At 43.0% G+C, this 22,696-nt stretch overlaps 1 protein-coding gene across 1 annotated transcript in view; it reads right to left on the reverse strand.

Annotated features, from left to right (window-relative positions):
• The window catches only part of LOC146197361 (bleomycin hydrolase), a 28,446-nt gene continuing 5,750 nt past the window's right edge, over positions 1-22,696 (reverse strand). Inside the window, exons 3-11 of the mRNA XM_084599172.1 lie at positions 17,976-18,128; positions 14,771-15,001; positions 12,074-12,166; positions 10,575-10,730; positions 6,909-7,067; positions 4,831-4,898; positions 3,430-3,550; positions 1,603-1,666; positions 1-225 (exon numbers count right to left, since the gene is read on the reverse strand). Coding sequence (XP_084455298.1) covers positions 74-225; positions 1,603-1,666; positions 3,430-3,550; positions 4,831-4,898; positions 6,909-7,067; positions 10,575-10,730; positions 12,074-12,166; positions 14,771-15,001; positions 17,976-18,128 — 1,197 coding nt within the window. The 3' untranslated portion in view covers positions 1-73. The remainder of the gene's footprint in view (positions 226-1,602; positions 1,667-3,429; positions 3,551-4,830; positions 4,899-6,908; positions 7,068-10,574; positions 10,731-12,073; positions 12,167-14,770; positions 15,002-17,975; positions 18,129-22,696) is intronic.

Below are 22,696 nucleotides of genomic sequence, written 5' to 3' on the forward strand. Positions count from 1 at the left end.
AAAAAAAAACAGCACGACTTGTTTATTTTGTTTCTGAACACAAAGGCTTTTTTTTTTTTGTTTTCCTGAAAGATCAGTGAGCAAGAGCACCCATGGGGTCCCAGGCAGGCAGCACCTTAGCTTCCTTTGAATTAGCGGCGATTACTTCTGCTGGCAAGTACTTTTTGTCGACAACCACTTCAAACACAAATTCATTGAACCAATCCCGGGTCATTGTGAAGAATCCTGTAAAAAAAATGTGGAAAAAAAATTCATTGAAAGGCACTAGCAATGAACAATTTTTGGAGCATGGTATAATTATCAGTCATGGGCAGTATCGAAGCTACATGTATCTTCGATACTATCTTTAGATACATTTTGTGTATCGGAATTAAGTATCATATGCTGAAAATGAAAGTATCAAAGTATTGGCATCGAAAATACATTTTTAAAGTATCGTGTATTTCTAAGATACTCGATACTAAAGAAAACTTCAAATATTGAAACCGCTGTGCAAATGGGTTGACGGCGCTCGCTCAGACAGTAGTACAGGCTCCAAGACAGCTCGGCTTATAGTACCGCCCGAGTTCCCTACAAATGCCCCGGCCCCTCTGAGTCAACCACATTTCCAGATTCCCTTTCTTTAAAACTGAAGGAGGCAATGGTAAGTAGGTGCTCACGAGGTGCTTTACTTTTGAGCACAGAGTGCATACTGCGAAGCTGCTAAGCCTTTAACAGACACACAGAGATATGAACAAAGCGGAAACGCAAGGCAAACACGCAGTAGAGATCACGCACACTGCTGTACCCCAAGCCACTCTTCCTACCCTTTGCCATCTGCCCCTATATGTCTTTGCGGCGTTTGATTGTCGTCAAGCAGTACCCTCAGTGTGCTGTCGGACGCAGTAACTTATGCACAACCCTTCCCAAAACCCCTGGGCTCCGCGTGCCAGCTCTGCTTGGCGGCAAGAACACAAGCTTCTAAGACGTCAGTCCACCACGATGCCGTCAGCTAACAACTTTCTTGTAGTTAAGGCGTTTGACGGGAAACAAATACATTCTTTGTAACTGCATATGGAACAGGCTTCCACTAGACTTTTCTTGAGGAAAAAATATTACGTCTAAAATTTTATGAAATGCACGGCATGAAAGCTATGAATGAAATTTTCCAGCACAGTTCAAATAACATATTAGCCAACAACAGGAAAGTCCGTCACGGTTTGGTAGATATTTGCGAGCAGGAGAATGAGGCTTCAGGACCGAGATTCGGCACAGAAAAATTGAAAGTTATGGTTCATAATGTCGTGTCCTGCATGGCTATACTACATTGTTTCGTCTTTGAGATATTAATAGTGATCTCATCCACCATGAAAAAAAGCAAACTTTTCAATTACTTTAGGTCACTGAACAGAAGTGTGCAGCCTTTTATGCATGCAGAAGGCTGCCTGCAGAATACTGGAAATTCTGCGTTATCACTTTAAAAATTTAAAACCTGCTGCCACCGAAAGTAAACACAACACAGGCAAAAGCAGCAATCATCCATCTGTAAAGCATGTAAGCGCATATGACATGTAATAACTTTTGGCATAAATGTTTTTAAAGAAGATAAAACTGAACACTTACCTTTCTCCCCTGTGTCATCTCCCCAAGAGTTTTCGACACGAAACTTCACAGGCTTGCCATCAGCCTAGAGGAAGAAAGGCAACATACAACAATGAAAGACAAACCTCAACAGCATAAAGAATGCATCTGTGAAGTGGTGTCTGAATGCTAACATCAAAGGCAACCGCACTTTTGCATTCAGCGTCAAACTCTACAAGTCTACAAGGTTATGGCATTTCATTAAAACTTCCAAAAATGCCTGCACACTAAAGGTTTAGAAGGATTTAGGATAAAAAAAATACCTTTAGGACAAAATATTGTGAGCTGACAATGCATTATCTTTAAAACTACGCAGTGGAGTTGGAAATGTCTAGTTCTCCATGAGACTGCGGTGAATTTTCTCAGAATAATGTCCTCATAATCTCTAGCCTGCATAGCCATCTAATCCTCCATCTCATCTGTTCTCCTAGCTCTCTGCAATTCCCAAATGGAAAATGATGGGGCTTCGTCACTGCCTTTCACTGGTGTCAGCTCTCAAAATTGAGGATTAACAACATCCTGTTGCAAGCAGCAGAGATGATATTCTCATCCCTAAAGGAATAAATGTGGGCCCTGACGAGTTGTGCCCATTTTCGGATTATTCATTTTCAGGATGTCAAGCTTCCATGTAAAGTAACACTGCATTTACAAACAAAAGCGGCCTTTTGCAGATGCCACAGTCCACTGCGAGCGAGGAATGCGTGAAAACTGAAGGTTTTAAAACAGTTTTCAGATTTCAGGGTGGGTTCTTAAGACATTGCAAAACCTATGGAGCCGCGAGTTGGAAGCAAGACCTGTTCAAAACTCATCCAAATAAAACTTGACAGAATATTTTTCTAGCCTCACAGAGGCACCAATGAAAACGGCACATTCTAAATATAGATTGCTTTCGAAATGATATAGTGCCTAGCACGCCTTATCAAATTTTTATTTTAAGCACTCGCCATTTTTTAATGCCCGCCTGCTTCCATTGGTAATGTGAAACTAGAAACATACTTTGCAAGTTTCCTTTAAAAGAGTTAAGAGGCGCGCTCCTGATTCTTACCTCACACGCTTTGCAGTGTGCCAAAAACTCTACATTTGAGTAAAAATTCTGCAACCCATTCTAGAGGACATCATCATAGGCACACAGTGAAATCAGAAAACTGCTTTGAAAACTTTTGCTTCCATGTATTTCTACGGACACCATGCCTGCTTTTCATCCCAAGTCAGACAGCTTGTCACAGAATTTTGCTTTTATCACAAATTTTACCCCCCCTTCCAACTCACAAATAATAACTGTCCACAATTTGAGTATACCATATTAACAGGAGCCATACAAATGGGGCAATGTTTTAGTCTGAGTGATATGAGGGGGCAAAGAAGTTTAAATGATACAATTAGGCATTTTTAAAACCATTTCTCTAACTCGTGTGACCATTACACGAAGAAACAAACTGCACCTAAGCTAAATAAACAACCTCAACGAATCCAGATACAGACCCTAATATGCATAAGAAACAATGATTACCTGCCTAGTAATGCACAGGCATCAATAAATGTTACAATACAAATGTTACAATAAATGTTACAATGCTCCACTCCTTGAAACCAGAACAGCCAAAAAGACAGCAGTCCAGATATATTTTTTTATGGCCAAATACACCAAGCACTCCCGTCAAAGCAGATATCTTAGTTAATTTTAATATGCCCAATCCTAGTTATGCCCTTAACAAGTCAAGACAGTCTCTACATAAGAAGCAGAAGATATAATGCGGTTGTCTCTAGAAAATGATCACAGTGATGATCTGAGAGATGATTTTCACTTACATCAACGGACACTCCTGTAAAGAGCATGGCGTGGCCCATGCAGGATTCTCCATAGATGAGGCGGTCTGCCCTTGACATGGCTAATGTGAAAGTGGTGCCGAAGAGTGCTTCATAATCAAAGCTAAAAGGAAAATAATGGTTACATAATGATGGCCAAGGTATGCATTGACCAGCACCATCTCCACCCACAGTGACACACTAGATTTGTTGAGGTAGCGTCGTCCGATATATATATTTTTTTTCCGTGCGCACAGAGGGCATGTTACAACTCACGGTTCATATAATTGATGCATTTCGTCCAATCCCTTAAGTTAGAATTGATAAAATATGACTACCCGTCATGCTTGTATTTAGTTCCAATTGATGGACTTCATTTTGTTACTAATTTTTCATGACCACGTTACAGGCTGCATATGGTTACGGTGCCTAATCAAGCAGCACTAAGTTAGTTTGGTGCTATTTATTTTGGTTGCAAAGAAACACACAGCTAAAAGTAAGGATAACATCTGCCTATCAGGCTTTTCAATCAATTTTCTTTCATACTTGTCCAATGTGGAGCAATGTTAAGAGGAATATATTTATTGATTTCGTTACCATTTTTATTAGATTCGCACTCGAAAATTTCAATATCTGCGCACCCTTAAAACAAGCCGTGTGGTTAGAACCATTATTAGAACTTGCATAAATTTACAAATCACATTTTTTTCGAAGGGAGTCGATATGGCAGCGAACTAGGGAACAGTAGTGCGAGTTCTAAACTAAAGATAATGATTTTACTTGTTATAAAGCTCTGACATTGTATCATATATAGTTGCTGACCACATAGCACACGGACACATCTTCGTTTCTTCTCCATCGAAATGCAGCCGGCGGCAGTCGGGATTAAGCTTGAGTACTCTGGCACAATAGTCTGGCATCTTAAGCCATGCGGTTAGAACCCTTGTTAGGACCTCCCTCCTCTGACACATAGTTATCGAACTCATCCTTAACAAGCATTATAAGAAATTTTAAACCATGGTTAAAGGAGTATAAAAGCTGTTGTTGAAACCAAAACTAAAACGGGTGATGGAAGGGATTTAACTAAACTATTTCGCACTTGTAGATGAATACCATATGGTGATCCATGTACAGTACAGTGTCTAGTGCATCAATACAAAGAAGAAAACAGACCGCCGAAAATGAGAGAGTCTATACGTCTTTTCTATGCAGACACAGTAAAAAAACAGTGCTGTGTCTGCTTTGCGCACAACAAAAAGATGTTCTTTAGAAGGTGTGTTTTAGGGAAGAACTCGTGCCCAACCAAATACTATTAAAAAAAAAATGAAATGTGGGCTGTTTTATACATCAACAAACACAGAAGACAAGAACTTAGTTGCAGATAATAGCGAACGGCCAACTTACAAGTCCGTGTCAAAGACTCCCCGCTTTATCTCGCACCTCTTCACGACTTCACAGCCAAACCAAACAGGCTGAAAAAAAGAAAAAAGGAGCACAATGCCAAAATGCACACAGCCCACACAATGGCAAATGAAGCCACCAGTTTCAGCCGATGTGTAGTGGATTTATGGCAAAAGAATACTTATCGGCATTCACTTAAGTTTGGCTATTGCAGCTACAAAGAAAGCTAGAGAGATCATTCCTGTAATGTCCCTAGCATGGGGCACCTTTACAACCTGCTGCTGCAGTCAAGATGAAGGGATAATCCAGATGCTTTGAATAATCCAATTACGAAGTCGCTGTGAGCTGCTCACAACGAGGCATAATGAAAGTGAAACACCTACTTCAGCTCCAGCAGGCTGCCAGTTGCAGCTTTCAGCAGTGACAAGACAAAGCAGTGTGGCATCTGCCAGGAGACAGTGTTGCCTCTCCATATCCAAATACTAAAAACTCCAGAGCTGAAAACAAATTTCGTCCCGCTTCAGGGCTCAAACATTGGATAGTCACCTGTTCTGGGCTGGGGCAGCCATTCTCACAACTAAGCCAATGGCAAGGCCATGCTGATCAACACTTCAAAAGTGGGAACAGTGTTTTAGTCCAAAGTAAATTTTTTACCAACCCCACTTGAAGTGGGGTTGGTGACTACTGCTTCCAAGGACGCGGGATCGAATCCCGGCCTCGGCGGCAGCTTTTCGATGGAGGCGAAAAGCAAGGCACCAGTGTGCTGTGCGATGTCAGTGCACATTAAAGAACCCCAGGTGGTTGAAATTTCAGGAGTACTCCACTACGGCGTCTCTCATAGCCTAAGTTGCTTTGGGACGTTAAACCTCACAAACCAAGTTTTACAATCTGGCCCTCTAGCTGAGAAGTTCAGAGTGCCCCTGCCATACAGTGAAATTATGTTCATTCTCCTTACTGCCGTCATTCTGCTTCAGACTTCAGGTTTCAGCCAATTTTTTTTTAGGAGGGAGGGTTGCCTGATTAGCCAAATTTCATTGGTTGTGCAGTTATGTACAAAGAGCCACGATCAGTTTTCCAAGTTTCCTCTGCAACTCAAAACTTCACTTGAAGATTTTCTTTTTTTGAGCTGTTCTGTATAACCCGAAAGATCTCTGCAATATCTGAGCAGAATTCTTGACGCAATGCAATGCCACAGAAACTACATCATGGTCCAGATGATGTAGCGCAAGCTACCATAGCTGGTTATTGTACGAAAAGTAAACATTAGCGAACCTTATGTCAATCTCGTTTTGAAACAGAAAGGCAAAAGATGAGTGGACATACAACTTACATATCCTGCGCCAACTCCCAAGGCAAATGCAGGCTTCAGTTTTACTTAACCATTCTGTTTCATTACACTTGTTTCACAAGCGAAACCTTTGCAGTGCACAGCGCAGAAGTGTTGCGGCACAAGCATTCATTTAGCAATTACCGTCCTGGCTGATACGCAACGTTCACACTTGGGACATTACTGCTCCGGTCAAGGTGTGGTTACCCCTCTTGTAAAGCCCTCCACCTAAAGTGCCTACGAGGTATGAGTGAATGACTGTGGAAGACTCAGTTAAGTGTTCCGAATTCTTTCACCCAGACCAGCATAATAATGTGGCAGCCTTGCATTTCAACAGGGCAGATGGTTGGTCATAATATTGTGGCTGCTTTGACTCAATCTTTCCTTCACTCGATCTGAAGGTGTAAAATATGCCTTACAGCATCCGATATACTGAGAACAACTATGTACAAGTGATAGTTCCTAAAAAAAAAAAAATCCAGAATACAGTACGCGTCCACATTATCAGAGTATGAAAGCATTGCTCAGCGACAGCAGTAGTAACACTTAGTTAAGCGTTATACATTTACAAGGACTAGCTGGATTCTCAGTGCCATAAATGTCTAGCATCAGCCCAATTACATCACCTTTGGCTTCCCAGTATCAATTATGATCCCAGGTTTTCCTTGATTTCGAAATCCTAAATGCGCCGTACAAGCATGGGCAATGTCATCCGGAATGAAAATAGCCCTCCAGCATTCATTAGAGTGCATACCTCATTGCCCTTGATAGAGTCGACAATAGACTGCATGAACACGTCCATCGGCTGGTTGTTGTAGACTATCGGAATGCCTCCAACAACGTTGCCTAGGCAGTCCACAGTGTAGGTGTCACCGAAGGGGTTTGACGGTCGGGTGTCATTCACCAAACATACCTTGATGCAGAGGGGGAAAAAGGGAAAACAAGTGGATAAGTGCCACATCCTCAAGAACTGAATATGGCACCCCCTTAAATACCCCTTTCAAAAGGTCAAATTTAGTGTCACCTTTAGCAAACATTCTTGCCTTCTTTAGCACCATTTGTGCGGTATCACACAACCAACTTTCATGACTGTTGCTGCTCCTGCTGCTCCAAGTAATCCATCTGGCTTGAACGGCCCTATTTGTGACGCCCGGCTCAAGGTGACATTGGAAGTGAGAGTGGAGTGCGTACACCTCGCAGGTCAACCGCAAAATGTAGTGCAAATGAACACTTTATTAGCCTCGAAATTACGCCTTGTATTATTATACGCGTAAACATTGGAAAAAAAAAATGCTATCAAATTACTGCCCTCAGTAAACATTTGTAATGAGATTTTTTACATGATATTTATCGATCTTCTCAGTCAGTTTAAAACTTGCGATATAGTAACAAATGGACAGTCAGTTCCTTGAGAACTGTTAAAATGTGAAATATGAACAAGCGCATATTCTCTAAAAAGCAATGCTGGACGAAATGGGATGCACTGACTGTAAAATAAAGTAAAATATTTTTTCCTCAGGTCTTAGAGTTTTGCACGTGTCACTAAAATGATACTTACAGTGAGCTCATCACCACAGAATTCACACGCAGGTTTATCTTTCTTTGCTAATAAAAAATTGTGCGTAGGATGTGTGTGCCCTATTCTTGATGGCATAAGACTGCTTCGATGAAGTGTTCCTAGTGTTGACACAATTTCCACTCTCCTAATATTGACTTAATAGAGTGCAGAGAGTTTCATTTTCCCAACCAGCCTGCCACTTGGCTCTTAGCTTGCTGTGCACTAATTTCATGCAATCCCTGTGTCGCATGTTCACAATTTTCATTTCTGCTGTTCATCTGCTCTTTCATTATTCTTAATCCAAATCCAAAAAATGGATACCTAAACATCAGCGTTGGTGTTACCAAAGTGGAGATGCTGAACTCGAAACTAAATAGCCCACAAGCGGCCCCTCTGCTCGTTCACTGACTGCTACCAAACATCTGTTCGCAGCGAGGTGGCGGATCGGCGCCACGAAAGAACTCTGAAGCTCTCACGTGGGGAGGACGCAGGCAAATGCTGCGCATTCTAGACGCTGATCGCGTTCATGATCGGGTTGTCCGGCCCCAGCCCGGCCTGAGCCCGTGCACAGCTCTACTCTGTATAAAATGCAGAGTAATTGCTATATTTTCCCTCTAGTGTCAGGTATTCTTGTAATATGGGTTCATGTGGTGTGTGCGTTTTCTGAAACTGCTAGTGCGAGGTTAACTTCGAGAGAAAGAGATATGTAATACGCATGCGCTGTCAGACCCCCAACGGCTTTCGAGAATGTAGTGTTAGGATATTGAGGGCCTGGGACACTTTTTCCTTTAGGCCGTTTACATGTAGTAAAAATGTTAGCTTTTTATCAAAAGTGAGGCCTAAAAATTTATGTTCTTGTCTGAGTGATAGTGTGGTTTTGTTAAGATACAGTGTGGGATCAGCCTGCAGGCCTCGTCACTAAGAGAACAGGACCGCTACAGTTTTCTGGGGAGAAAATCTAAACCAATTTTTATCTGCCCAGGTAGCCAGTTTATTTACTGTCATTTGCACCTGTCATTCACAAGTAGATATGCTGGAAGAGATGCTCACTGTTTGTAGACAGTCAACGAAAACCGAGTACATTATGGACTTAGGTATGACTTTTGCTACAGAGTTCATTTTAGCTACGAAAAGTGCTGTGCTCAGGATGCACCCCTGGAGCCCACCATTCTAGAGTGAAAGTATTGCAGAAGGTTGCGCTTCGGCGGACTTTGAATGTGCGGTTGGCAAGGAAGTCACTCAAACAGCTCAGCATGCTGTCATGGATACCTAGGTCTGCTAGGTCAAAGAGGATACCGAACCTCCACGTGGTATTGTAAGTCCACTGCAAGTCGAAGAAGAGTCCGATAGACTGTTGGTTGCGGATGAACGCTTCCCAAACAGTGTTCTCAAGACTGACAAGGCGATCGGTAGATGAAGAGGCTTTTTTTATATCCACACTGACTAAAAGTCATCGGAATTCAAGCATGAAAGTCAGTCTTGTGTTTATTATACTTGAAAAATTTTTTTGTGGTGGTGGTGGGCCAGCTCGTAGTCTGCTTGTCCGCAAAGCACTGTCTTTTTCTCTCTCAATCACCGCTTTGCATAACTTCTTCAGTATGTAACAATGAAACACTAGGATATGCCAAATGAGCACTTGAGAGGTCCGAGAACAGTATAGTTTTCTTTGAAAGGAACATGATGCTAGCACGTCTACCCAAGTATGTTGAAGGATTTTCACCAAGCTCCTTGTTTTGAGATAAACAGCAGAACCATGAAAACGTGAACATGGTTTACACAATGCTTGGGATGACAAGAAATTGCAAGATAATGTGTTTGAACTGCATTGGTTTCGACACAAGAGTGGGAACGGGACTGGCTCACAGCAATTCTGAATCCAGGAACACAAAAGTTGAGATCTATTGTGTTTAGAGAGCGACTGCAGGCTGCAGCACACTCTCAAAAGAGGCAGAAAATTCCCAATGTGCACAATTGCGTGCACAGTGCATAATCAAATACACTGATATGGATATGCTGGCCACTTTCACCAATTAAGTAATTACACAATCAGCCATGAACATTTCATGTGCAGTGAGGATTTAGTTTGGGTGTACAAATCGCAGGTATTGAAAATGACTTCGCAGTAATATATGCGAAGCACTTATTCCAGCCGAAAGGCACCTTCATGGGCGACACGAACCCCAAAGATTCCACAAGAATTCTCAACAAGGCTTATTCCTTCACACGAAATACAAACAAGCAGCAACATCTCAATGCTCTGTGCTTGCCTTGCCAAATACAACTGAAAGTCAGCACAGCCATATGAGCATATTAGGTGCTATTCATATGAGGATATTGCTGTAGAAGCATTAAAGCACATTCACACTAGAGTAAAATGTTATCTTCCTACAAATTGATGTTGCGGCAAAGAAAAAACACATGGTTAACAGGAGCAGCCAGAGATACAAAATACACTGGCCTGCTACATAAACTACTTGGGAAATAAACATAAAGGAAGTTGATAAGCAAACACAGATCTGAGAAATATTTTTTTTTCTCATTTGCTGAACTCTTGATAAACATATCGGGATTATTTCATTCATTTATTCTAAACATTCCAATAAAGGTTGCCCTTTGTCGCGTATCATGCTGCACATTCAGTCATTCATTTTGTTTGAGCATTGTACTTCCTTGCACAACATGGCTGATATTTTTTTTTTCCCCAGTCTTGCAATTCAGCTTCACCAACACAGAATATGAATTAGAAATCAATTATCAGCAGCTGTACATAAAATAGGAACACTAGGAAATCACTGCCCCTACCTGCTTAAAAAGAAAAACAAATTATAATCCGTTACACACGTGGATGGAATCATTCAATACCTTGTCATCGAAGTTGAACAGGGGCTTTACGTGCTTCTCGTAAAACTCCAACGGAGTGATCGGCCCCAGCCGGTTGTAAGCCTTGTTCTTGTCATAGTATTCCCAAGTGAAAGTAGCCGGTGGTGTGCCCAGGCAGATGGATGTGATACGGTACACCTGGATGCAATACGCCAAGGTGTCAAAGAGTTTCCTCTAGGGCAAAGAAGCAACTGGGGGGCATACAAATAGAGTGCCCATTTGAATGCCAAACAGTGCGGCCAGTAGGGAGCCTTTAAGCTAGGCTAGGTTAGGTTAGTTGGGTTAGGTCTTTTATTTAAAACCCCATAGAGTGAAAAAGCTGCACCGAAGATCAATGAGATTCATGTGGTACTATGTACGTCAAGTTAGGGTTAGCTTTATACAACATGCTACATTAGCGTGCTATTGCCTATGTATAGAAATTCAAAACTTGGAAGACCCATGCTCTGCCTAAGAGCCGACACAATGGCAAATGTTCCATTATTTTCGTAATTATTATTTCATTATCCCCATTTTTTATTCCCTTTTTTTATTGTGCACATCACAACATGTTCACTATGTACCCCTCCAACGGGCCCAGTGCTAATGGCCCTTCATGGCCTATGCGTTTGTTACCCGCGTGGCATGCAGAGAGCCTGGGTTCGAACATCAATGGTGGCAAATCTAGTATTTTATCGAGTTCCTTCTATTTTCTGAAATACCCCAATTAGAGGGAACCCCTCTCAAATTTTGGCTTTATTTGGACCCTCCCTAAATTCATCAGCTTTATTTGAACATGGAGTGCTCCAAATTCCCGCCAGAGGTCATGTTGCTGCGACATCATGACTGACGGCCAATTGGGAATTTTTCCGACATGTTTAGAGACTGCTGGCGCGATGCCAAGTTAAGGCAACGGCTTCTCAGCACAGTGAGATCAAAGAACTATTGTGTAAAAGCGACACATGACACCAAATCACCATCACTGGTTAGTTACTCAGCTTACTAGTTAACATTATTCCCATTTTCATGACATCGTTCACCAACACTGGTACAACTGTGTCGCAGAAGCAGTCTCCGTATCTCAAGAAGCGCATCTTTAGAAATAAGTGGTTAGCTTCCTTGAAGCACTTGTTATGTTTGCCTGTTTTAGATGGTATATGAGTACTCCAGAACCCCGGGACTCCCTGGAGCACTTTTTTTTAGGTTTCCAGTGTGTCCAGATCCATGCGAGCTATGGCCCATACAATTTTCTTTACTCTTGTTTCACAAATGTGGTCATGGGCGTTTTAAACGCTGTAACAGCTTCAATGACAATGTAACTTCACTTTAATGGAGAGATAATTTAAAAGGCAGCACATACGTTTAGAAGAGAAGGGCCGGTGTAATGAACAATCCCTTCCCTTGGCACATGCATATTTTCATGAACAAGTCCAATTAAACCACACACAAAGAAAAAAAAGTTGAAATGCATGAGCATGGTAGTATTTTTCGATACCACTCACAGTTTCCATCATGTGCTCGATTGCAGACTGAACGTCAGCATCAGAGCATCCCTTTGCAAGCAGCGTGTACAGATCGCGTGCAAACTCCCGCAACTGCAAAGCAAGGAAGAATAAGGTCGTTATGAGCAAATTGGATAATCACATGTCCACAGACTAAAGCAAGCACAATCATCCAGCCAAGAAGGAAATGAGCAAGGCGGGTTAGTGAGTCCTGTGAATTTCGTGTGAATCATCATTCTGTGAATTTTGATTTATGAACTATAAATTTCACTTAATCATTACCCAGCCATAATCAGTGGAAGCACTGTACACTCCACCTTGTAGGGAGATGGGTCTACACTTGGGGATTGCTTTCTGTGACTATGCGGCCAAGGCTATGGGGGATGGAGCATTACGTACGTTTCTACACAAAGTAATTGAGGCGTATTTGGCTTCAGGTATGGTTTCAGTTGCACTACTGCGCTGACATTGGATTAATAATTTTGCAGCTGCTACTAACTACACAGAGAAATGTTTCTTCATGTTAACAAAGGCCTTCACAAAGATAAATTTGTGACCCAATGACAGTACACACAACATAATGCTGTCAAAACAAGTGAATGCAATAACGTACAGGAACTGGTTGGGAGATGCGTCAAAAATGTAGCCAGCATGCGCTTTGCGCGACTGCTGAAAGGCAGCACAGCTATCGGCATGCACGCAATATATTGTACTCTTGTTCATAGCGGCCAACCTGGTGGGACCAACGGAAGATTTCTTTATTGTTTATTCATACCAATAGGGGACGGTCAAACGTACAGGCAGTGGTCACGTTGCAAGGGTTTTGCAGTAGCCTGCTTTGCTACTTTCCAAAATCTGCTCGAGTAGTTTTGCTCAAAGCATTGTCCACACTGACGTCACATCCACGTTTCATGCGAGGCTTAGACTGCGCACTGCGCAAAGGTCGCCTGGCTAGCCCCAAACGTACACACAGGAGGCAGCAGCAACAGCAAACATGAAATACAAATTTTTTTTTTTTTGAAGTCAGGAAGCTTACTTTAGTAAAAAGAATATCAATTTAAGTACACACAAATTGTGAACAGTGACGAAAGAAAGCTTACTGCATGGAAGAAAAAACTGCTACGGTTTACCACGCGCAACATGATCAGTGCAGCTGATAAGCCCTAAAGGTGTTTCACTATCAAACCTTTTTCCACTAATGCCATTGAATCAAGACCATGGGGTCCACAAATGGGCTTGACTTCTCTAGTTCAATGACCTGATTCCCTAATGGCTGTCTACTACTTAGAGCAGGGCCAACTTGAGTTTCTGCGTTAATTACATCAAGCTTCTAGAGTACTCCACTATCATTCAGTTCTGTTATGTTTGTGACAAATGAGGCCCACTTTCACCGTGCACACAACGGATAAGTAAGCAATAGTCAGCATTATTTCTGGACCAAGCCACAGGGTGGTATTGTACCAAAGCATTTAAATAACAAAAAAAATTTTCTCCCCCCACCCCCTCAAAAAAAGAAAAGAAAAAGGCACATTATACTTGTAAAACTTTCAAAACATTCCCCAGCAATGCTTTTGCTATAGCACTTTAAATTGAGGCTAGTTTTTTACCTTTAGCGTACTCCCTTAAACTCTACATGAAAATAAAAGGCGCATTTGAGGTACTGCATGCTTTAATTTCTCTTGGGTGAATACCTCAGGACATTGTTCCAACATAGGTAGCTCTAAAATGTATAACAACTTTTGCTCTAACCAGCGAGCAGAGCAGAAATTGCACCTTCACAAAACTTGGATTATAAAAAGAAATTCAGGAACCGTGCATCAGGGCTGCTGCAAAGCAAGGTACTAGTGGCCACAGAAGAGAGTTTTTGTATTTTTTTTTCCTGTTAAAACAAAACAAAAAAGAAAATTACACATAAGAGCACTGTTTTTGATCATATAAAAAGGTCAGTATCCTTGGCATGCACGCTGTACCAGCAGGTGGGCACCGAGTAGTAATCGTCATAACTGGCATGACTACACCCATTAGAGGGCAAAGGCCTCTCTGATATCCCTCGAATTAACCCGGTCCTGTGCCAGCTGAATCCACGTGATCCTTGAAGAGTTTGTAATCTCAACCGCACACTTTTTGCTGTCCTCTGAGTAGCAGTCAATCGCAGAAGAAAACAAAACTGCTCGGAAGCCAAAAGCGCCAGTGCATCGACAGGCCTCTGTACACTAGGAGAGACCACAATTCCTCACCAATCACTGTCTGCCAGTGTGGCGCTATTCGCTTTGTAAACTTAAAAGCGTTACATGGTTGAATCACTTTTTGAACGCAAGGACACTGATGCAAAACCATGCATGAGTGTCACAAAAGAAACCTTCACGTCCTGGCTATCCCAGAGGTTTATCAGCAGTTCCATCACAGTCACCAGCTTACACACATAATGATATGCGCCCCTTCACTCAACTCGTACACTACAGAGAAAGCAAGGCAATGCTATTTTCAGAACTACACTTACACCCACGAATTTCTGCGTGAGGGTTACCTCACTTAACTGCCACATTCTTCGTTTCATTTACTCCTTTGTTTACTGAATACCTGCACTGTTCTAAATTTATGTCATGCCGCTTAGATATCATGACATGACTGCATCCACTGGCACATTTCTTCGACCTTATTTGACAACGCGCAGCGACAACACAACTGCATACGCACTTTGCTGGTGAGCAGCTGGTTGAAGCGTCGCGAGGCCTCGGAGCTGGTGGACTCGGGGTAGCACTGTTTGGGCACCAGGCCGTGCTTGGCCACGAGGCTCGACACCATGTGCCACTGGCCACCGTCCTCCAGTGGCTCCCGCAGCAGGAAGCTGAAGAGCCGGCCCTCCACGGGCTCCCCACGGCGCCACATCTCCACCACATTGTTCAGGAAGTAGTTGCTACGCTCAATCTGCGCAGTCAAATGCAGATCATCGTGCGAACCCAACTACTATCGCAGTTCAGTTTAGTCGAACACTTCAATTTCAACTGGGCAAGAAAAAAAAGAAAAGTGATTAAAACGCGGTTAATCGAAAATTGCCAAGCGAAAGCCCTTTATATATAGCTTGGTTTTACTTGGTCTAGCTTGATTTAGCTTGGTAGTAATTTACTTGTACTATGAAATGCTGCAACAAAGGAACCAGACTGTCTATCAGAGATAAACGACAGCCGTATGTAGAGCAGAAAATCATGCGATACCTACGACACCATTAACCACATTGCACAGCACACGGGCGCCTTGCTTTTCGCCTTTAAAAATACCGGCAGTTGATGCCGGGATTCGATCCCGCATCCTTGGGCACAGATTTCAAGCGCCATAACCACTGCACCATTGCAGCGGGGTGCTCTGGGAAAAAACAAGTGTCATACGAGATTAGTGGCTTCTCCTTATTTTCCACCTAGCACTTGCAGCCTGATGTCAAAGAGTCACGTCCACCATGGAGGACAGAGTGGTGACTGTTGGATCATAGGTGGACATTGTGCACCAAAGGTTTGACTCTTAGAAAAGCTTTCGCTATGCTAGACTCGCAAGGTCAATTCAATATCTCACTTCACAGCACCCCACCTGGCTTCTACCGCTTTGGTCGTGAAGTAAAATAGACATTCCAACAAACTTGAGACTGCAGCTAAATGGGCCAACTTTAATGCCATGAAAGGTAAGCTCGTATAGTATGGCCTGAAATCTACCTTCTGGCAGCAGGTTTTGAAAACAGCGTAGCAAACCAATTCTTGCCGTTCTAATGAGGCTATAGCAAGGTTTTCATTTTCTGCCTAATGAATGAGAAATCATAGGCAAAAGCAAAAAAGTATAAGAAAATCGTCTGCTCGGAAAAAAACCAATGAAAAACAACAACAAATAAGAGTCTTTGCAATCCAAACACTTTTAAAATCAAAATAACATGCACTCAATAGGAGTTTAGTGTGCGCAACTGTTGTGTAAGCTAAAGTAACGTTTCTAACACCGTGGTACCCTTCAAAGCACGACCTCTTACTTCAGAGTGAATTCGTCGTCGTTACTAGAATTTTTTCAGACCTCCTGCTGTTCATAAATGGGGCATCTGACATTTTATTTGTCTCATTTCACTTATGGCAGAGACCGTAAATGATAAAACTGCTTCACTTTTCACTTCAAGAGACTAGTATTCAGCCACTCCTAGACCTAAAGAAGAATGTTGGTTTGTTGACAAAAATGTCATCAAGACTTAACAGAAGCGTTACAGGCATTGGGCAAGAGTGGGGCACAGATATAATGACAAAACGAGAAGCACGTTCAAACAGTACCAAGTGAAGAGAGTCAAAACCAGAACATAAAACACATTACAACATGGAGTACAAAGGCAGAGAATTGACAAGATCAAACTTTGCCCAAAACAGGGACGCGTGCGAGCCCTATGCTTCATGAAGAACTTGAAGAAAATTCCCTGATTCGCAATGGACAAAGTCTACACGAGTTTTACATAAAAACGTGGCAACTTTTTTTTTAAATGATAGGCGCGTGTAGGGCAGTGAGATATGAACTCAACTTTTGTTTTATTGCGATAAAATAAGTAGAATTTTAATCTTTCGCGATGATGAATGGCCAGCTGTTCAAGTCCTGCGGTTTGCAGTAGGGCTGTTGGAGAATTTTCCAACTGTAATAAAGATAACCCCGGCTGCTTTGTGTTGAGACATTTTCTACTTTACGCCTGTTGGTTTCGGTCCGGGGATCCCACACTGCCGCAGTGCATTCCCAATATTGGTCAAACAAATGTTTTGTAAGCAAAAAGCTTTATTGTGTAGATTGTGCCAGCGTTCTCAAATAGTGCAGTAGTCTTAGGGCACAGGTCAAACGCAAATGTGCACAGCAAAAAAGCCAACATCTTCACGTCATTTAGCTCGAACCCACTTGATGTCATTAAGCACACATGAACCGCCCTCCCGTACCCTCTGTTTTATACAGGGTGTCGAAGTGGAATTTTTTCAAGTCCGGTTCGGGTTTATACCTTATGGGTTTGGCTTCGGCTCCGGAAACATTCTATTCTGGTTTGAACCGGTTCCACCTTGCCCGAACCAGTACAAATGAGGTCAAAAAAAAAAAAAAATGATAACGGGGACAGTTTCGGGGACCCTGTATTTTGTAAGCGGTGCCGTCCACACGAGTGTCATTGGAATGAAGACTCCATTTACTATTTTCTTTTTTGCTTCTTTTATTTCTTCAAGCTAGCGTCTTTCTGCTGCCTCACTGGCTTTTCTATCTGTTTTTCAAGCTGCAGTTCACTGATTGCACAATTACTGCCATTCCCTCCTCTTTCTTTTAGCCTCAGGTTCCTGCGGTCCCCTGGACCGAGCCCCTCTCCCTGCTTTTCAAGGTCTTTGTCCCGTTCTCTCTTTTCACCATGCAACCTGTATACCAGGTTACCCACTAGTTACGTTTCCCCTCAATACTGCACTTCAAGCTTTCGGTGTCACCTTTCTAGACTGTCTAATATTCGCATCAGTGATGGTGGATAAAGTGATGAAACATATTTTTTTTCCGACACCATAGTTGTACGAGCCGAAACAATAGTACACCAAATAAAGCAATTCCACTCAGTTCCTTGCTCCACCCAGTCTTCACATTTGAACACTGGAGCCTCACTCCTGGCACAGTTCTCAAGGCAGCATACCCACCATCAGCATCTGCTTATCATTCTGAATTCTCAGCCGACTAAATTGCATCTGCTGGCGTCACATCACATGCGGCTGCTATGCATGTGCCATGAGACACTTCTTGCGATGTCGAACGATAGAAAAATAAAATGATTTACGTGAGATTGTTTTCCACATTCGTCATTTCGTTGTATATCAAAATATGTGACTCAACTTAACGAATTATATGCCGTTATTTCGCTGCCTAGGAAGCTCACCTTGTCCCAGAAGAACAGGTAGGCTGGGCTGAATTCGAGCTCATCCAACTGGAAGTGTCTCATCACTGGCACCCGGATCGCATTCAGGCAGGCAAAGAGCCAGCATCGTCCTGTCACCTTCTGGTTGGAAGGTGGCCTCCCTTCCACATCAACCTGCACCCAAAAAGTACACCAATAATGTAAAAAAAACGGCCAACAAACTTCTGCAGAAGGAATGCAAATGCCAGTGTTTGCCTTCTCTCACCCAAGACCTATGTGGAAAAAAGGTGTTGGCGTTACGAGGCTATGCTATCAAACACTAGCTGTGCCAACTACTGTTTTCATATTACGAAATAGCGTATAGGCTCGTTCGGCTGAAAAACGAACCTCGTACCCCAGAATTCAGCAAAACGTGTTGCAGAATTGCGAAAAACGTGCCTGAAAAAACATGCAGGTGATTTTGCACTCAAATTGTGACAAGTCTTGGTGCAGAGTTCAGGATGGTTTCAACCCATTTCGATTCAGATTTAGTGTCCATCTGCTAATCAAGTTGGCGGCTAGCTTGTGAGAGGGATTTGAAGGCACCGTGGTAAGAGCACTTCTCAGCAGCGCAGTGGTGGCGACAAGCAATGTGCTTGCAAACGAAAGCAAAAGAATTTTGCTGTTCTAGCATTGGGCGTTCTCCCCTGTGCTGTCTGCTCATGGCAGTGACTAGGCAATATCGCATCGCCGGCATTTGCGTTCCGAGTGCTAGGCGCATGTTGATATTGCTTCGTTTATTTTGTTAGCACCTGGTTTTTCAGATAAAACAATCGGCCCGAGTATAACACACCACCTCAGCAACGCTAACCATGCCGGCTCCTGTGATAAATAACAAGCTTAGATTTTGCTGCGCAAACGATGCAGGGGGTGCACCTAGCTGCTGGAACATCAGAATCCTTTCCACTTAGTTTTCAGGCATTCCTTCATCGGCCCTGCCACGCTTCTGAAAAATGCTGAGGCTGTGTGCTCGCTGATTGCAAGTCATATTAAGCAAGGTGGTACCTCCAATTGTATGCCATTAATTGCAGTTGTAAGTGTAGGTGTCCACTGAGAGTGAGACATGCAAGTCGTATTAAGCGAGGTGGTACCTCCAATTGTATGCCATTAATTGTAGTTGTAAGTGTAGGTGTCCAGTGAGAATGAGACATGCTGCGCATTCTTTGAATAAAAATCAAACAAACAAAAACCATGTAGAAATAAAATGCTATATTAAATGTTTGGTTCAGTGTATGGGGTTTAACGTCCCAAAGCAACTGAGGCTATGGAGGGTCCTTAGTGAAGGGCTCTGAAAATTTTTGACCGCCTGGGGTTCTTTTATGCGCACTGATATCGCACAGCACACGGGCGCCTTGCTTTTCGCCTCCATTGAAAAGTGGCCACCGTGACCAGATCCGATCCCGCATCCTCGGGCACAGCAGTGGAGCCCCCTAACCACTGCACCGCAGCGGCGGGGTAATGGACAACATGCTATCGCATTTACTATTAAGGTGACACTTGATCATCCTTCTTACTTTTTTGCCCTCCATTACCTTACAGTCTGCTGTGGCACGGCCGCTCGATGGAAGCGCACTGGGTGCGGCCTGCTGCGTCGCGCCGCCGTCAATGGGCAAGCGCGTCCTTGGGGAGTTTACAGTTGCGCCCGCTATTTCTGCTCAGGGCGCCACTGTTCGGGGACACGTCACCGCCGGGGTTGCCGGCTCTGAGTGCGCGGTTTGCTTCCTTTCTGGGCGCGTTCGCCTCGCGTCTGCGTGGTAAACGCAAATTTTTTTTGTGTGCGCGTGTGCAAGCACGTTAACGTTGAGACGGGATGCGTTTGTTTTTTAAGGCGAAAGCCGTTCCAGGCTCATGGAGCGAAAATCTGTGCGCAAAAGCTGTGCCTGTAATCTGTGCGTCGCATCTGTGCACTGGTGTGTCAGTCGCAAAAGCGGACGTGCAAGGAGGGAGATTAAGAATGAAAATGATTTATGGTGATAGGTAATCAATAAAAGTTATAAATAGACATTGATAGAGGTAATGACTAATGCTAATGACTAATAATGGTTAATAATGACTAAAATGATTTGTAATGGCCAGTATATCAAACTACGACATGTAATGACCGCAATTGATTAGAAATGAGTAAAAGTGCTTAGCGATGTGTGGTAATGACTATAACAGCTAGACATGACTCATCATTACCATTAATGACTACGAAATGACCAATATGTGAAACGACGACATGTAATGACCACTGCTGATTCTAAATGAGTAACCTGCTTAGTTATGAGTGATAAGGGCTACAATGACTACGCAGGCAGACTCATCATGACTGGGAAACGACCAATATATCAAACGACGACTTGAAATGACAAACTGTGGGAAACGATGAGAGGCAAATGATAGGAGAAGGGTAGGCTTTCGCCGTCCTCCGCTTAAGAGACATCTAAGAGACCCTCTAATTTTATCTGCTGAGCTCGCTTCAGGCAAAGGCAGCAGCGAGGAGTGGAAATGCACTCGCTTCCTGTGAAATGAAAGCGGCGCTGAGGTTAAAAAGTCCAGATGCTGAAACCTAATACCTCATCAGCTGCCATTAAATTTGCTACAAGGGACAGCAGATTGGACTTGTTGGTGATTAATTATAGGTTAACCGTGCAAACAACATGACGGGAACACAGGAGAAGACTGCACAACCGCGCTAGATGTGTCGGCCTCTTTTCCTGTGTTCCCGTCACGTTGTTTAACCTTAATAGAGTCGAACGATGAGTTAATATAGTTGTCAGTGCAGCGTTGTCCTTGTGTGCGTGCCTCTTGTGCTTTGTGTTGGTGTTACCTGCTCTGCTGCCTTCTTCCAAGAGTTGTTTAACCTATTTAGTTACCAGGGAGCTGGCTAGTGAACTAGGATTTTTAACGATGTGTTGTGAAGCAGATGAACACGATGAGGTAAACTCACTATTCTATTCTTTCTATTCTTTCGTCTGTGTGTTTTGCGCTGTTTTATTTTCAAACCATGTATCACCAACTCGCCCGCTTTGCCATTACGATGAGGTAGCACCAGAAGCTTTTCTCGCAGGTTATGTTGCGAGGACTTATCAGAAAAAGCTACGAAGGGTATTTTTTATATAAGCATGCAATTTGTTCTAAATTTTGCCGCGCTAGTCTGAGTGGCCTTGCAAGTAAAGGAGCCTGTGCATACAACATTTGTTTATACTTTTGAGACTGTTTGAGCCGATGCGATAAAATGAAAAGCCATGTTCCACAAAAAATCCGGCGCCCGCTATGTCGGCGGAAAATCGGAAAAAAACCTCTCTGGTAAAAGGCACTTTAGTTGGCGATATGGCCAGACACCTTTGGAGCAATGAGAACACATGACATGTTCAATGCGGCAGGAGCTGCCAAACCAGAGAGAGTCAATAAGATGTAAGGATGAAATGGGAATTATTGAAAGCGGGACCCTTAGATCCCAAGTCAGGCACAGTATACTCCTATAGGGCACGTTCGTACGGCTTCGGCAAAGAGGGGCTTTACATAGCTATGTGTAGGGTGCTATTTCATATAATGCGGTGGCTTAAGGCTGCATCCTAATGATATGCGACAGTGGCAGCAATTACGGGATACGGTGAATAAGCAGGTAGAAAAGTGCGGGCACTCTAACGAGGCTCCTCAAGGAGACTTAAGAACCCCAAGTTTTGTTTATCACTACCAGGTTGTTGCTTAATTTATGCGATATTTGGTAATGGTTTTGAGGCGACATGTCAGTCGTGCAAGAGCCTGTTGCAGAAAATATGAGTCAACTGGACCAGTTACAGGTTAATGAAAACCAAGGACAACGGAGGCTTGATGTACCCCGCAAAGGAAGTAATCAAGCTTTGTCAGCTTACGAGCACCTTCATTAACACGATGATGAAGTCTCAAGAGGTCCGGCGAAGTAGCAAGCTGTGTAAACTTTTGATTTCATCATTGTTTTCTCACTGTACACAGTACCTGCAGCTAATATATAAAAACAATGATCGTGCCCATGCTAAGGCGCTATGCAAGATATCGTTAAGTTGCTGCCCCCACTGATAGCGAGCTAAGCTGGAAATGTCAACTCAACAGTAGAGCGACGTTTATGGCTATGGCATAAACCTCTGTCAATAAAGATTTCCCTTCTGCGATTGGTTATTTTCTTCCTTTTTTTGCGTGGCCAATAAATAAGCGTACTCTGCTGCTCGCTGAATCTCGGCTGCAGTTGTGCTCTGAAGCGTGAGCATTCTTGTGATCGCAGCTAAGAGTTTCACAACAGGAACACTCGATGCGCGTTCTTCCATTGAAAATTACGAACCAGCAAAATTGTATGGGTTTGCGAGCAGCCAATAAAAATAGTAATAAAAACTTTCAGCGCATATACGTAGCACCTTGAGGCAGACCGGCTCTATCAAGCACGCTTACTTTGTCCGGTCATGCAAAATGCGGGAAGCCATGACGGATAGCGTTCTGGCGTACAAAGTTTAAGGTCTCCAACTGAGTCGAAGATCCTAGGTTATCATCTAGATTTAACCTAATATACATCTTCATATTTCCACCGTAATATTTGTCAGAATGAGATAGAAAGGTTGGTTACATGTCGCATTTTCACAGAGGTTGCTCATAGTAGGACATTTTTTAATTTGATAGCGCTGGCAGCTTAGAACAGGTTGACGTCAATTTGTGTATAAAAGCTGTATGCAGGAATGAGTAAATAT

This window comes from Amblyomma maculatum, chromosome 3, assembly GCF_055883805.1.
Source record: "Amblyomma maculatum isolate TAMU_Amacu chromosome 3, ASM5588380v1, whole genome shotgun sequence".
In the NCBI taxonomy this organism is placed as follows: domain Eukaryota; kingdom Metazoa; phylum Arthropoda; class Arachnida; order Ixodida; family Ixodidae; genus Amblyomma; species Amblyomma maculatum.